Source organism: Solanum verrucosum, unplaced genomic scaffold, assembly GCF_900185275.1.
Source record: "Solanum verrucosum unplaced genomic scaffold, falcon-dt-bn FXZP01000057.1, whole genome shotgun sequence".
NCBI lineage: Eukaryota > Viridiplantae > Streptophyta > Magnoliopsida > Solanales > Solanaceae > Solanum > Solanum verrucosum.
Window position 1 is genome coordinate 506968 of NW_026019947.1, and position 16958 is coordinate 523925.

A 16958-nucleotide genomic window follows, 5' to 3' on the forward strand; every position below is an offset into this window, starting at 1 on the left:
TATCTTTATAAATAAAATAATAAATATTTTTATGCAATACATGTTATTTTTAATATGATAAAGCAAATAAACATAGTCAATACAAGCATTACTAATACGAATATTATTGGTACACTCTATTTAACATTATTTTTATAGGATCCGTCTCCTCTCCATTTCTCTTCTCTCCATTTTCCCCAAGTTCTTGCTTGGATGTGAGGCACATGGCATAGGTAAAAATTAATGGCTAAGATTTGATTGATTACAATAAGATTTTAATTATAATTTAGATAATTAATATTTCATAAAAATAGTAATGCCACAATCATACATATATATTATCTTTTCTATAAATATATTATAAAAAAAAATCTCTTTTTTCTAATTTTTTTCCTGCTAGTATTATCATCTATTTTTGTCCTAAATATGTTAAATATTTTCTATTTTTATATTATTTTTTTCCTGTGAGTATTTTTGCTATTAATTATATGTGATAACCAATTTTAAAGAGAAAGATCAAAATTGCAATCTAACAGTAACCCAATTTTTTTATAAAAAAAAAAACAGAACGTAAATACTCGTAGAGAAAAAAAAAGAGATTTTTTTTATAATATATTTATGGACAAGATAATATATTTGTATGATTGTGACATTACTAATTTTATGAAATATTAATTATCTAAATTATAATTAGAATCTTATTTTAATCAATCAAATCTTAGTCATTAATTCTTACCTATGCCATGTGTCTCACATCCAAGCATGAACTTGGGGAAAATGGAGAGGAGCCGGATCCATTTTTATACATACCCTGCCAAACAATTTCTGGGAAAAAAAAACGTAATCATGGGTGTTTTATTGCAGAAATCATCCAAACGATTGAACAATTCAATGTTTAATTAATGGTAGCATTTTAATAATTAATTAATAAAGAAAGAGACAAAGCACCATTAAAATCTTTTGTAGACCAACCGTTTTAAACCAATGCATCTAATCATGAAGGCAAATGTTTTTAATAATTCACATAATACATAAACGTCTCCTATCTTAATTCTCACATTTTTATACTAACAATGAATGAAAAAAATTAAATAAAAATAGCATATTCAAATAATAATAAGCAAATACATCTATAAGGAGATATTTAATTCAAATTAGCAGTTGAGTCAAAGAAGTAAAAAAAAAAAGATCAAATATATCCTGAACTTTCTTAGAACGATCACACATACCCCTATATGGATTTAATAAAAAATAAAAAGATATAAATTTAAAGTAATGTTTTTGCTACCATTAGATGAAAATGGAACATGTGAGTGACGTTGCAATGGTAAGAATATATGTGAATCACTTTTATAATGAGAGATAAATCAATTCTAAATCGCAAAGCTAAGAAATATATCATACCTTTTTCCCTTTAATTATATCAATGGTTTTTTTCAAAGGGTGACCTAGGTTAGGCCAAAGTATAGTGGATGCTCGAGCACCAATTATTTGTGATCCAAATTTTATATTAAAACAAATGATTTGCAAAAATTATTACATTTTATTTGTGAGGACAATTGTGTGTTGTGATTTTTTGGGCAAAATAACGAGTGGCCAAATCAGAGAAAATGATCAAAATTGTCCTTTATCTTTGAGTTAAGAGTCAAAGTAATCCCTGCCTTTTAACATGGAGCACTAATAGTCTTCCATGTTTCAAGAATTGGTACACTTTTGATACTCTTCCAAACATCTGTCTATATTTTAACGGCATTTCTCATTGCACGTGAGAAAGTTTCCCTCCAAAACTCATTTTTCTATGTTCCTTTTTTTCTTATCAAATCAGACTTCTTATTTGTCTCTTTCCTTTCTTTTTCAAATCAAACCCTGTGGTAAAAACTTTGTTATGAATTTAATTAAAATCTTGATCAATTTTCGGAAGCAACTATGTTGTTAAGGCACAGCAATGTTAGAGTCAATTGTGAAACCAAGAAAAACACCACAAAAACCAGGCAGAGTAGGCAATGCAGTAGCATTTAGGCTGTAAGTAGTACTCCCTCCGTTCACAAAGAATGACCTAGTTTGTCTTGGCACGGAGTTCAAGAAAATATAGAACACTTTTGAATCTTGTGGTCCTAAATTAAAGTTATGTCAAATGTACAAAATTGTCCTTTAATCTTGTAGCCTTAAACATGTCACGTGGAAAGTTAAAATTAAAATATTACCAAAAAGAGAAAGAGGTCATTCTTTTTTAAACAAACTAAAAAGAAAAGGAAGTCATTCTTTTTTAAACGGAGGGAGTAATAAAATTCATCAAGCATCTGTAGATGAACTGTTGAGTCTTAATGCTAGTAGAGCTATCTATATTGCTTAGGGTCGTCATAGCAACGCAATATGGTGCACCAGGAATGGGATCTGGTGTGCCATAGTTCACGAAGTTGGAGCATATTGATACCGTTGTCACTGTGTTGTTTTAGTGTGAATTTGATGCTATTGTTTTGGAGCAATTTCGAGGTCTGTTTTTGGTGTTTTTATCGTGTAGTTTTTGGTCCAGTTCCAATGCTTTTCTGGTGGTTTTGTTGGTGCAAGTGTAATGTGTTTCAGAGGTGATTCTGATGCTGATGTTTTGGTCTAATTCCAATGCCGTTTTGATACTTTTTTGGTGTAAATTTAGTGCAGTTTTTTATCTCTTCTGCCTTTTCTTTCTGAATGTAAACAATCTATCGCAGAGGACATCGAAGAAGGCTTGATGAAGATTGCTTTGTATTCATAAAAACAGAAAAATTTACTCTTGCCGCGGACTTCCACTGATGAAAGATACACAAAATATAAAAATGAAAAGCAGATATTCTTCAAAATCAAAAGATGTAACTGAATGAGTTTTACTTCTCCAAATATCAGTCTTTTTAGTTTGATTTTGTTTCTCATAGGAAATCAGAGTAGTGGAATTGTGAATGACTACTATTTGAAGGGGGGAGGGAAAGACTTGCTTAGCAATGGTGGAAACATAGTTATGGGAAAATTTCTCACGTGCACAGAGATCAAGTGTCGTAAAAATATAAATGGATGTTTGGATGAGTATGAAAAGTGTACCAATTCTTGAAACATGAAGGACTATTAGTGCTCCATGTTAAAAGACAGAGATTACTTTGACTCTTAACTTAAAGATAAAGGACAATTTTGATCCTTTTCTAGGCCAAATCATTTCGGTGCAACTTCCCTTTCTTTCCTTCCTAACTTGGAATGATTTTTCCTTTCTTTCATTTTTGTTTTAAGGTGGGTTTGGTGAGGACAAAATTATTTTCAATATATATTTTAAATTTCTTTTTATGTTTGGTTGATTAAAATACTTTAAAAAATATCTTTTCTTTTAAAAGAGATAAGACACAAGTACCCCCTAGACTATGACCGAAATTCCAGAGATACTTAAACTTAACTAGGGTCCTATTACCCCCATGAACTCATTTTTTTTCCTATTTGTGTGCACCTTTTGTGCTAGCGTGACACCTTCAACCACCCAAGTTGGTTGTGTTTGTACACACTCGTCTGCCACGTGTGTAAATATTTTTTTAAAAAATATTTTTATTTTCTTTATCTTGTATTTAAATTTAAGTTAATATACATTTTTTTAACCTTGTATCGAAACTTTTTTTTACCTTCATTCATTGTTTTTTCTCTTTTATTTTTCTATTGATTTTATTTTCTTTGTCTTTCGTTTTGATTTGATTTCAAATCCAATTACAAATGTTTTGTATTTAAAATAAGTTAATTGTGAATGGATATCCAAATAAGTGAAGAAAATCAAATAAAACATTAAAAAATTAAAACGTTAAAATTAAAGGACACTTTTAACTTATTTTAAGAAAATACACATAATTTTTTTAAAAATTAATTAAAAGTGAAAAGATAATAAATTAATTTTAAAAAAAGTTTAAAGTGAGAAAGAAATTAAAATAAATATTTTTTTTAAAAATAAAAATAATTAAATCATATAAATTTTAATATCAATAAATATGTGTACTAACTAATTATAAAGTTACAAATCAAAAAATGACATGTATCCAATTTATGCACTCATCACTTGCCTTCAAGAGAGTGTGCACACTCTTTGTGCAATGTCAGCATTTGTGGTGTATATATCCATTTGAAATTAGTTTAGGGGGTAATACGACTCTAGTTAAGTTTATGTGTGTCTCTAGGATTTCGGTCATAGTCTAGGGGGTACTTGTGGCTTATCCCTTTTAAAAATAATAAGTTACTCAAGAATTAGGAAAATGATTTAAATCAATTTTGGTCTTGATAACTTATACGAGTCCACCACTCGTCACAAGACAAGGTCCTTAACACAATATAACACATTAAAAGATAAAGTACATAATGAACCAACAAGGATGTTTACATGGAAACCTTCTTGCTCAAGGGAGGAAAAATCATGACTTGTCCCACATGATTTTTAAACTGCTCTTTACTATTTTCAAGCAACAAGTGATTACGAACTCCAATAATCATACGAGGATTAAACTCTTAATCCTACAACCTATAACAACTCTATTATAGAATGAGCCAAAGCAACAACTATATTGCCAACTATATCAACTAACTCTAGTTAATATAGACTTCAAAAACATACTACTTAGCTAACCGTAGCTATGCTCATTGTCAACTGGAATAAGAATAACACGATCCAAATTCCTTTATAGATTAGGAATAGATCTTATAGGTTAAGATTCAAAAACATAACTTTCTGATGAACAACTAAAGGCGCACTTGATAGCTCTATCAGGTCCCTTCCGATTCTTGAAAAGTTGTTGTTTTCTTGTGAGAGCAGGGGCAACTCAACATAATTCGTGGCCTAAAGCAAAATTTTAATTAGAGGCCTAAAATTTAAATAAGCTTTATCCGTATTTATTTATTTTTCTAAATCTTTAGATGTAAATTATTACTTAATATCTTTTATATAAATGATTTTTCAAATACTTTTTTAAATTATTATTTTAGGTAAGTTTTTATCAATTCAACATTGAAAAACATCCTTTTATTGAGACAATTATTATATGAATGGTTAGCATAATTCTATAAGTAATAAGTTGATAAACTTTAAAGATAATAGTTAGAATCATAGAATCTGATTTACAAAGTTGATAGCTTGGTATACCTACTTTAATATGAAAATTTACGTAAAATTAAAAAAAAATTGTAATCACTTTGGTCAACACTTTTCGACTATTTGATTCATATTTTTGACAGATAACTATCATCGATTTGAAGAAATATAGTGCAAAAAGAGTTAAAAAGGATAAATAATGTGAGTGTTAGCGAATAAAATGTAAAAATCCAAAACAATTTTTTCTTGATTTATTCTATTTTAATTTGGTTAAGATACATAATTTTTATTTGTAGAAATTTGAGGCCCCCAAAAATTGGAGGCCTTGGGCTTGCTGCAATTTCTAATGGAGTTGGCAGATCTGTAACTATGGGAAGTTTGGGTGTGGAGTCCGAAGAACTTGGCAGTGTTGTTTTTGCCCATTCTAGGTGGGCTGATTTAATGGCAGTGTTGGAGAACAATGTCTTAAATGGAAAAACATCCTCAACAAATCGCACATCTCAGGATAAGTACACCTTTGCAAAAATTGGATCAAAACACCGGTGACAGTGATGGGATAGTGAGAATCCAAGATACACATGGGGTAGATTTTGATTCAAGTTTATTTCTGGAGTATGGTTTAAGCCATGGATAGCTTAAACAACCAAAAATCCGTAGGGAGTTATCAGGGCCGACTCAACAACATTAGGGGCCTAAAGCAAAACTTAAGAGAGGGCCCTAATATTTTATTTTTTTCATCATATATACTTTTATTTAAAATCTACTTTTCAAGCTATTTTAGATGCAAAGTCATTAGGTACTGTTTTATAATCAATTTGTTTTAATAATTCCTTTTCAAATGATAATATAGCCAAATTATTCGATCTCTCTTGAGACATCGTGATCTTAAAGAAGATTTAATCAATTTTAATTTCGAAAAAACTTCTTTCGGTTGAGGCAACGGTTACATGTACTGTTAACATTATTCTATAAGCAATATGTGTATTTGGAAAAGAATCAAATCTTTTTATTTGATTGAGTATTTTGATTAGATCATTATCTTCTACTTGTATTATTTCCCTTAACACTTTTATTCAAAAAATAAATCTAGACCATCAATATCAGAATAACAATTACGTGTTAAAGAAAATTCAAGGTTAAAACAATATTTTTTAAATTCTCAACATCTAGTGATCTCAATATTTTACCACTAAATAAGAAATCAAAAATATTTTCATATGCTTCAATTGGTTCAAATCTATTTTGAAGTGAAAAAATAGTTTGATCTACTCTACATATATAAAGCAATCAACTCTAAAAGATTCTTCGAGGGACTTTGTGATTTCGATATCCATATTTTCATCAAAGTGTCTCTTACGAAATTCAGGTTTATTTTCATCTCATATGCAATTTCAAATCATAACACTCATAGTACATATAAACTTTTTTAAAAAATAACATATATAAGTAATTGTTTTTTTTAAAATGGATCCCCTAAAATTATGGGGCCCCAAGCGATGGCTTTAGTGGCCTAGGGGTTAAGACTATCTTGGGAGTTATAATCAGGTGATTTTCTAAGTAATCTTTGGAATGGGGATTAATTATCAAGGTGAGAGGTTGGAAGACAATTGATGAGGTAGACAGTGTGATGGCATGCAAAAGACCTGAATCGGGGTGGGAGGAACGCCTCATGTAAGAGTGTTCTTGCAATTTTGACAATATGACGATGTCGTCGTTTTGCAAGTGCAACTTGTTGGGGTGTATAGGGTGGGGTGGAGAGGTGTTGAATGTAGTGAAGTGAAACATAGGAGTCAAGACTTTTATACTCACCTCCTCCATTAGTATACAATGACAAAATTTTGGTGTCAAAATGTTTTTCCATCATAGGATGAAAATTTTGAAAGATCTCTTTAACTTCACTTTTCTTTGTTAGTGTGTAGAGCCAAGTGTACTTTGTATATTGGTCAACAAAATATAATAATACAACTTTTTGTCAAGAGATAAGATTGGTGATGGCCCCCATAAATCACTAAAAATAATTTGAAGTGGTTTAGAGTTACACAGTGAGAATTGGGTAAAATGATGTCAATGAGCTTATTAGATAAACAAGAATTACAATGAAATTTTTTGTCTCGCTCATGAAACGGTAGTGAGAATTTATTTAAAATAAATCTAAGAACTCTAGAGTGAGGATGACCAAGACGTTGGTGCCAAGTAGTGAGAGGACTGGATGTGGAGATAATGTGAGCATGGGGATGTGAGACAGGTCAATCGTACAGTCCATTGTTGGTCTGACTGTGCACTAGTGGCTTCCGCGTTTTCAGATCCTTCACAACAATGTTAAAAGGAAAAAATTCAATAGACTTAAGATTGTCTTGACAGAATTTAGAAACAAAGAGAAGCTTGCGTTTAATTGAAGGGGCACACGGAGTGTTGGTTAGCTTAAAAACACTATTTGATGCATTTAATTTAGTAGAACTAGTGTGAGAGATGGAATTTTTGTTACCATCACCCATAGAGACATCCTCGTTACCACGGTATGACTGTAGGCTGTGCGACTCTGTTGTGATGTGATGGGTGGCTCCTGAGTCAACTATCCATGGGTTGGTGGCTTCCGTAAACCTAGCGACATAGGTGGCTTTCGCTTCAAAGTGATTATGAGACTTCGAGCGGCAAACATTGGCGGTGTGGCCAATTATGTTACATAGTTGACATCGAGTAACACCGTTTGGATTTAAATTGGACTGTCATTGTGGTGGAGTGCTTGGACGCAAATTCTGGAGCCATTGTTGAGAGTTGTTGGTCTGTCTACGATTGTTGTGATTATTGAAGTTGAATTTAGGGGGAGTAGCAACTGCAACAGTAATGGTACTAGGTAGTTTCTTAGCATCCTTGTGGAGAAGGAAGAGTTCAAAGTCCAGTAGCTTTTCAAACAGTTCCTCATAGGAGATAGTTGTATTGCGTGCACGAATGGCAGCACAGATCTCACAAAATTCAAGACCTAGATCACTGAGTATTTTGATGATGAGTTCAAGATTGGAAATAGAAGCACCAACAGTGGCTAACTCATCAGAAAATGATCGAATAGTCTGAAGATATTCAGTAATTGAGTGAGAGTCCTAAGTGACACGGGAAAGCTTATCATGCAAACCGAAGACCCGAGTTTGAGATTTGTTTGCATAAGTGGTATGCAAAGCATCCCAAGTTGATTTAGCCGAGTTCGCAACAACAACAGTAGAGGCAATAGTGGGTTCGACAGAAGCCATGAGGGCATTCTGGATGAGTTGATCCTGACGGAACCAAGTTAAGAAGCCAGGATTAGGAGATATATTCTTGCCGAGGGTAATCGTGTGACTGGGGGACGGAGTGGTTCCATCGAGATGGCCAAAGAGGTTGTAGCCATATATAAGCATGGAAAATTGGGCTTTTCAGGTGGTGAAGTTGTGACCACCGCTTAGTTTGGTGGGTAATTGGGATGCATGATTGAATTGAATGATAATATTGGTACCCGTCGGGTTATCAGCATTGACAACTCTGGGATTGTTGCCATTGTTGTTGCCATTATGATTGGTCATTGTTGCTGATCTGCATGAGGAGGAGAAAAAAATATTTGGATCGTACTCGTTAGAGCGTGAAGAGCCCTGATACCATATAAAGACTGAATGTGCTGGAAGGGTATATTATTATTAATGAAGGCAGAAGGTATTAAATAGAGCGTGAAGAGCCCTGATACCATATAAAGACTTGAATGTGCTCGAAGAGTATATTATTATTAATGAAGGCAGCAAGGTATTAAATAGAGTTGCAGGGGAAATAATAAGACTCCTAAATGAACTGAACTAAAGGAAGCTAAATAAATAATAATTGTTGAACTAGTAACGCAATCCTAATACAACTAAACTACTAATAGATGTCCTAACGCCAGATGTTCTAATACCTGTGTGAGAGAAAAACTCCTTTTTTTGAAAATGTTTGAGTGTATGTGTATGAACTAGGTTGTTTCATGTCAACCTAAGGTATATACTTATCTGATGGGAATGCGCTCTGTCCTCTTTTCCCGTGCACCAATCAATGGTGGAGCCAAGATTTTCAATAAGGGGGCTCAAAATCTACAAAAAATAGACATACGAAGTAGTCGAAAGAGGTTCTTCATCTACTAGATATACCTAAAAAATTATTTTAATCATGTATAAATTATATAATTTTCTGCCAAAGGTGTTTCGGATGAACCCCCTAATTGTAAGGTGGCCCCACCACTGGCACCAACCATGACAGAGTTGACAGCTTTTTCAGTGGTCCTCCATTTGTCCAGGAACAAATGATAGAGTTAAATTAGCTACTCAATGAAAGTATATGCCGAATAACAACCCCACTCTCATTCATATGCTTTTTGTCGCTAACTGAATTCCGATGAGTTCAAGTAAGCTAAGTTGTTATTTTCTTGTACTTTTTTTTAATCAAATAAAGTGATACCCAATGCACATATTTTGTTGACAGATGGGTTATATAAACTTATAGAGGTTGAAGGAGATTATCGTATACACTGTGCACTCACGGTCAAGTAATTTATGTTTGTGTTATCATAAAATCAGAAATCATGGAGAGATCAAGTCGTAGTCATGAGATTTATATTTATATAAAAATTAACTACTTTTGCATTAGTAGAGTTATTTATCAGTTTGTTAGCAATCCATGTTTTTTAATAAATTTAATCTTGACGAAATTCACTATTTTATGTATCAAATAGACTTCACAATAACCAAGTTTGCAGTACAAAATTGAAATCAATATTTCTCTCACCAACAAAGAATTGAAGGTCATTCAGATAATTGTGGTGTCCGGACCAGCTTGCACGCAGGGGCGGAGCCACCTTATTATACTAATTAAGGGGGTTCATCCGGCTGAAAATTATATAATGTATACATAGTTGAAATAATTTTTATGTATTATAAGTTTTATGTATATATAGTCTTATTGAAAATTCTGATTCCGCCACTGCTTGAGCGTACGTCGACTAATTACATGAGATATCTGTTATTGCCACCAGCATCCACAAAGGTTTATATGATCTAATTTCTAGCTTAAGAAAGACACAGTAAGCTAGTAAAGTAACCACTGTAGTTCTTACACGTTTATCTGAGTTGCTGATGATGATGATGTTGATGTTGATGATGATGACGACAATGACGATGATGACGACGATGATCTAGGTACTAGGTGAGTTGATTCATATCTTCTGTCAAATAACTTCATGCAATATCTTATTTTAAGTGGTTAGGAATTACAATAATCAATCAACCAAATCATAAATTTGGACCATAGAGGTCGACGATTCTCCTCATCTTCGATACTGCTGAACAACTGAAGTAGTACAGAGAAAGTCTACAAGAGGCAAACATCCACCGTAGTTGGATGAAGGAATTTGTATCCTTAAATGTGCATGAAAATGTTCCTTCCAAATATATCTTCTATGATCATTTAACTTCAAAATTTCAATCTTATCTTACTACTTTCTCTAGTGTTGTTGAACCTACATCTTATGGAGAGGCTGTGAAAGACCGAAGAGATAGATGCATTGGAGAGTAATCAAACATGAACCATTGTTCCACTTCCTCATTATAAAAGATCTATTGGCTGCAAGTGGATAGACAAAGTAAAGTTTAAGTACTCAGAATTTCATTCATGTTTTTCAGTAAATATCTGCATATACTTGTATTGGGATACTTATTAATTGATTGGGTGTTAACACAATTCAAACGCGAATCAACAGGAGTATGGAAGTGTAGTTCATCAAAACTCTCAATTTGAACAATGGAAGCAGAGGTTTATCCATATAGCAATACAAATTAATGCTATATGAAATGAAAGAAAAAGAGCAAACAGAGATATGCGTCACTGTTGATAATGTTCAAATTGACATAAACACACAATTTAGAAATAGAATCGCGAGTGATTCAAACACTTCACTTTTCGTGGCAGGAATAAGAGGACTATTATCTGCAGCTGACACTGATTACCTTCTTGGTGAATGAAGTTGTGCAACTCAAGTTGCCGAAGCAATCTGATGCTCTAAATGGAGAAGTCTCTCTAGATGATTAAGCTGGTAATCAACGTCATACTGCAGATAATAGTCCTCTTATTCCTTCAACAGGCCGAGACAGCTCCATTAGCTCTCTTGTTCACTCCCTCTGGTCTGATTACGGGGCTATTACATCTTTGAATCGTAGCTTTCGCTTAATAATAAGGAGTGTGGAAGTTTACAGACTGTGTCATCAACATGGGGTGGTTGAACATTGGGTTTAGTTTTCTTGCTATCTACTTGAATGGGAAGATTTTTTATCCCAGTCATTGTCATTGGATGCATGTACCATCAGTGAATCCCAATGAATGCTTTGTGTTCTCAGATGAGGAGTCTTTTGCAGTTAGGACAGAGCTTCTTGTGTTTGGAAAGGAGATTTTGTCCATGTCATTTATCGTTACAGTATAAACACTTGGTCATCTGGAATGCAAATGAATGCACCAAGGTGTTTGTTTGGCTCTGCTAGTTTTGGGGAGATTGTCATTCTAGCTGGTGGTTGTGACTCACGGGGTAATTTACTTAGAGCAGTAGAGCTTTACAATTCTGAGACTGGAACATGCAAGATTTTACCAAGCATGAAAAAGCGGTGTAAGATGTGTTCTGAGGTATTTATGGATAGAAAGTTTATTATTTTTTCTATGTTGTCTTTTAAGTTTTGATGATTTAACAAACTTTGGACCTGATCCCAGACGAAACTGAGAGTTTCGTACTTGTAAAAAGACAGTTGTCCAAAAGCTGCAGCCTGCTGTGGTTGGTGCACATCTTTTGGCAGAACAACAGACTCTCATCCAATGAGAGTGCTCCAAGGATTTGTGTTCATCTTATATTAGTCTTTTCTTCAACAACAAAAAATAGTTTTTGAATCCAAACAAAACTCACAAGCGCAAAAAGGCAAGGCCATTCTCTCAAGAAATATTATTCGGAAGAACAACGGGTGACCTAATACAGTTATCATTGTTCTTAGTTTTCCTCTAGGTTTATATTTCTGTGCTTATCATGTGTAGATCTATTCCTGTGATATAAATTAGATCGGATGCTTGTCTGAGTTTTTTAGCTTTGAGTCACATTAACTAGAGTTAGTCAGTCGAATCTTCTATATTCCAGTCGAGCGTCTTTTCGTTTTCTTTGTTTGATGTTCTTTTGGGTAGAGTTGCCTAAAAGTATCAACTAGAGTTAGTTGAAGTGTGGATGCAGTAGAGTTGATGTTTGTTTCTTGTCTTATCCTTGAGATCTAAGTTGGTGGCTAGAGTTAGCCAGTTGGGTTCTTGAAGTCTAGATCGACTGAAGCTAGTTGGTTTAGTGGGCAATAGAGTTATTGCTTAGTTCTTTTGCTTGTAGTAGAGTTTCAGGGATCAAGAGTTTAATTTCTAGATTACTAGAGATTTGTAATCTGAAGCTTTGCTCCTTTATAGTTAATTGAGTTTGGGTTGAAATCCTGTGAGGCAGGTCGTGGTTTCCTCCTCTATTGAGCAAGGGGGTGTCCACTTAAAACTCTTCTGTGTGTTTTACTTCCAGATTCTTACTTTCTGCATTGTAATTTGGTAAAGGGACCTGGTCCATTAACTATTAGTGGACGCATACATTCTATCAAAGTTTTATGTAATTGGAGGCAATGGAGGAACAGAGTTATGAAAGGTAGTAATGACTTGTGGAAAGGAATATGATCTGGAACAGGAAAATTGACTGAATTTTCGAACATGTCTTCTGTCCGAGCTAAATCTAAGGATGATACGCCTGCTACATCTGAAGAACCTCCTTTGGTGGCAGTTGTAAATAATGATTGCATGCTACTGTTTATGCTAACATGGAGGTGAGGAAGTATGACAAGCAAAATAAAGCACAGGTTACCATGAATGGTTGGGATTTGGCTTTTAGAGCTTGTGGTGATAGGCTAATTGTAATTGGAGAGCCTAGAGCCATTGGTGTAGGGTATTTCGAAGTGAATTCATGGGTTCAAGTGAAGGACCCCCTCAGTGGAACTTGCTTTGACGAAAGCGATCGATGCTTTGTGTATAACTGTCCTGTTGTGGGTTGCTGATCATGTGATTTTCACTAGTCGAGACAGAATGAGTTTCTGGGATTCTTTTCAATCTCTATCTCTGTTACACAGTTTCATCATATGACTTCATCTCGAACTTTAACCTTAAATTCCCATGAGAATGCTGGTTAAAGTTTTTCATGTCTCTTTTCTCTGCCATTTAATCATAAGGCTTACGTATACCCCAAGGATAAAAGCAAACTGGACTACATTCCCATGCGTCTCTATCTCTTCCTTCTTCAGAAAACTGTATACGTAAACTGGACTACATTCCCATGCGTCTTGATTTCAAAAACTAATAAACTGATTCCAAATCCATCATTTTGATCTGAGTCGTTGAACAGTCTTTACTTTCTAGCACAAACACAACCAATCCATCATTTTGATCTGAGTTGAAGCCCAAATCTCCAACACCTTTTTTGTGATGAATTAGAATACTTCCAGCTCTAGGCACCTTTTTTGTGAGGACTCATATTGTGGCTGGCATAGTCTATGCATCCGATGCTAGTGATGTACGTATGGATAGACTTGCAAGAAAGGTTTAACAAAATTGATGGTTCACAAGCGTATAATCTACATTAGGAAATACTCCTTTTATTACGGATGTGCAATCTGTATCTGTGTATCTACAGAGGTTGAAACTGTATCAGTTTCTAGTGGGCTCAATTATACATAAACAGTATGATCAATTCTGCAGGATTCTAGAAAACAAGAAGACTATCGTACCCTCTGCTACATCAAACAACCCAAGCTAATATGTTACAAATGAACTCAGACAACAACAGATTCATGTAGTGAACATTGCAGTACAACATAAGTCTACAAGAGGCAAACATCTACCTAGTTTATGAGATTCTCATCACTGGTTACAATCTACAACCAGAGAGTATGATTACTGGTAAACGAATAGGAAAGCTGTTATACCTCACAGTAACAAGGCCTGATATATGATTGTGAGATTCGTTAATTTTCAAAATTCTTTATGTTTTGAACTCTTCTGTTTTATTGTCAATACAACAATGCTTCTTCACTCTTCTGTTGGCCTCATTTACTTTTGGTTTTGGAGTCGATGAAACAATTTTTTTTGCTACATCAGTTAAGATTCTTACAAGTTACTTCACCCATGCCATAGTAATTTTAATGGAAATCTGCATTATAGCTTCAGCAAACAATAGTTTAGTATTTGCAATCGATAACAGTGAGTGGGATTCTTCACTTCAAAGATTTGCAATATATTTGGATGAATTTGCGTGAACAAAATCTTATCATAAAATTAAACAGTTCCCGAAAGGTTATCAACTAGATATTTCGGTGAAACAGAAGCTAAGGGTGTACAAGCACTAAATTCATTCCAGTTTCAACAAAATTACCCTAAGGAAACTAGACTTTCGACATAACTATAAATGCCTTTGATGTAGTTTTCCTTAGGAAGCCCCATGATTTTTAATTCCCTCCAACTCTTTCTCGTGACATCATAACACAAACAAGCACCACCCGACTTGAAGATGACGACGAATACAATCTCCCCATCACGGGACATGACGGATGATACGAATCCAGGCTTCATAGGATTCCATATTGAGGGAAGGCGAATGATATGTCTCTCCCATTTTCTTTGTGGAGTCTGCTCTAAAATCCATAAGTCAAGGTATCCACCTACCCATTTTCTGCAATCTATGACCTCTAATTTACCCTTCACCTCTATCAACTCGTAGTAGTTCGGTGACTCATGAGATGAGTTCCACAATGCAATAGTTTCACATTTTTCAGATTTAATATCAATTGCAGCTATAGCACCATTAATAAGCTGATATATAACTCCACTAATGCAGACACTAGGCTTAAAATACGGAATAGCAAAGGAAATGTTTTTATTCTCTCTCCATGATTCGTCTATGCCTAAAGTGAAAACCCAGTGTCTTTCTTTGTACCTTGAAAAAACTTTGAACTTCTTTTCTTCAGGCTCAAAACCTAATGAATAGTTACAAGAAGAAAATTCTCCATCTATGTTGGGAAGAAATCTTACTTCTCTTGTACTCGGATTGAAAATTGCAGCAGGTCGTGTAGATAATGAGTCCCACATGCAACATAAACCATTACCGCAATTCAACCGAGAATAATATGCAAGGCCATGGAGGTAGAGGTAATTATATCTCGCAATTTGCAAAAAAGGGGCGGAGTCTTTTTCATCTTCTCTTTGCTCAGCCGTGAAAAAAATTGATTCCCATTTTTCGCGCAGAATGAATTTTGTTCCGCCAGGACGGCTCATAGAACGACAAGTATGGATATTCACAAAATCTAATTCCGAGACAAGAGATGTACAAAATTTTGTACTACACTTGAATCGCAATAAAGATTTAACCGGAAGCCATGAAAATATTTCAAACATAATTTCTTCCGGAATCAATAGATTCATCTTATGATTCATAGTTGCACGCTTTTTTTTTTTAGGTCTAAAACAATTTTATTATATAATGTATATTTATCAGTTCATTTATATTGGGGTTTAATGACTTTAGGACTCTCTTTTTTTCTCTCTCTAAAAATAGTACTAGTACATTTTTTCTATTAGAATTAGGAGAAAAAGGGTAAAATTATTGATCTGAAATACAACTTCTTCCAAAGAGTCCACTTAGGATTAGTTTAGACTTTTTACTATCACTTTAGGTTTAGAAATCTTTTACCAAACCATTACGTAGCTTTAATTAAATTCGTTTTATATTATTATTTATTGACCAATATTGTAGAGGTAGATTATGCAATGTGTAAAGTAAATATAAATTCTCTTCTCATATAATTTTTTTTTTTGCTATTGGGTATATAATTATGTAGATTAATACAGTATTATTTATAATCATACATTGGTTATTGTATAATTCTCTTTATATCTTTTAAAATATGTAATTTTATTAATTATTTATTGTCAATATCTATATATGATAGGAGAAGTAAAAAGTGTCACATGTTAGCACCACATAATTTCTTAGATTTATATACAATTAAAATTATTAAAATTAATTATTTGTAGTTAATTTAAATAATACATTACAATTTAAAAAAATAAAAAATTTAAAGCTTTTAAAAAAAATTAATGTGATATATTTCATTACAGTATAAAAGTCGTATAATTTTAAAGCATTATTTAACTGATATATAAAATTGTAAAAATAATTTAAAGTTACCTTAAAATTTAAATTAACATCAATTGAAAATAAAATATTATATAAATATTTTTAAAACTTTACATAAGGTTTATTATAGAAACATATAAATATTTTTAAAACTTTACATAAGGTTTATTATAGAAACATATACATATTTTAAAAACTTTACATAAGGTTTATTATAGAAACTTCTATTTTTATATTAAAAAAATAGTAACCAACTAAAAAATGTCATTTCCTCGCTTATAAAAAAAAAATCGAAGTACTATTCAAATTTAACTAATCAAAACAAATAAAAATTAACTAATCAAAACCAAAATCTAAAAAAATAAAACTAAATCTGTATTTTAAATTTTAGGTGGAAAAAAACTCCAAAATCTAAACAAATAAAGCCACACAAACAAAAATAGTAATATATGAATCCAAATATTTAGGGATTACAGTTATCTTAAAAACGGTAATAGAGTACGCTTTTTTTTCAATTAAATAGAAATAAAAATTTCAAAAAGTGAGGGTGATTATTAATTTTATTCAAAAAAAGAAAAGAAAAAAGAAATGCACCACGTTAGTCTGTGGAGAATTTTAAGGAACAATTTCAATCAGTGGAGAATTTTAAGGAATAATTTCAAATTTTAA

The 16958-nt window shown here is 32.9% G+C and overlaps 2 protein-coding genes across 2 annotated transcripts; both read right to left on the reverse strand.

Moving 5' to 3' along the window:
* Nucleotides 1-7788: 7788 nt before the first annotated feature.
* Nucleotides 7789-8603, reverse strand: LOC125810716 (uncharacterized). Its single transcript, XM_049490195.1, has 3 exons — nt 8550-8603; nt 8200-8331; nt 7789-8130 (listed from the first exon to the last, which is right to left on the reverse strand). The coding sequence occupies exons 1-3, from the start codon at nt 8601-8603 to the stop codon at nt 7789-7791; spliced, it is 528 nt and encodes a 175-aa protein (XP_049346152.1).
* A 5421-nt stretch (nt 8604-14024) lies between these two features.
* Nucleotides 14025-15586, reverse strand: LOC125810724 (F-box protein At5g65850-like). The gene is made up of 2 exons (XM_049490207.1): nt 14644-15586; nt 14025-14098 (listed from the first exon to the last, which is right to left on the reverse strand). The coding sequence occupies exons 1-2, from the start codon at nt 15584-15586 to the stop codon at nt 14025-14027; spliced, it is 1017 nt and encodes a 338-aa protein (XP_049346164.1).
* Nucleotides 15587-16958: the final 1372 nt, after the last annotated feature.

Bases quoted from the DNA above. Each gene is read 5' to 3' on its own strand.
- LOC125810724 (XM_049490207.1), bottom strand. From the start codon at position 15,586: ATGAATCATAAGATGAATCTATTGATTCCGGAAGAAATTATGTTTGAA. The intron at 14,099-14,643 runs GTTTGTGTTATG...ATCATATATCAG, and splicing joins CTTCAAGTCGGGTGGTGCTT to GCCTTGTTACTGTGAGGTAT.
- LOC125810716 (XM_049490195.1), bottom strand. From the start codon at position 8,603: ATGGCAACAACAATGGCAACAATCCCAGAGTTGTCAATGCTGATAACC. The intron at 8,332-8,549 runs GTACCAATATTA...TGGTTCCGTCAG, and splicing joins CAATGCTGATAACCCGACGG to GATCAACTCATCCAGAATGC. The intron at 8,131-8,199 runs GTCTTCGGTTTG...GAATATCTTCAG, and splicing joins CAAACAAATCTCAAACTCGG to ACTATTCGATCATTTTCTGA.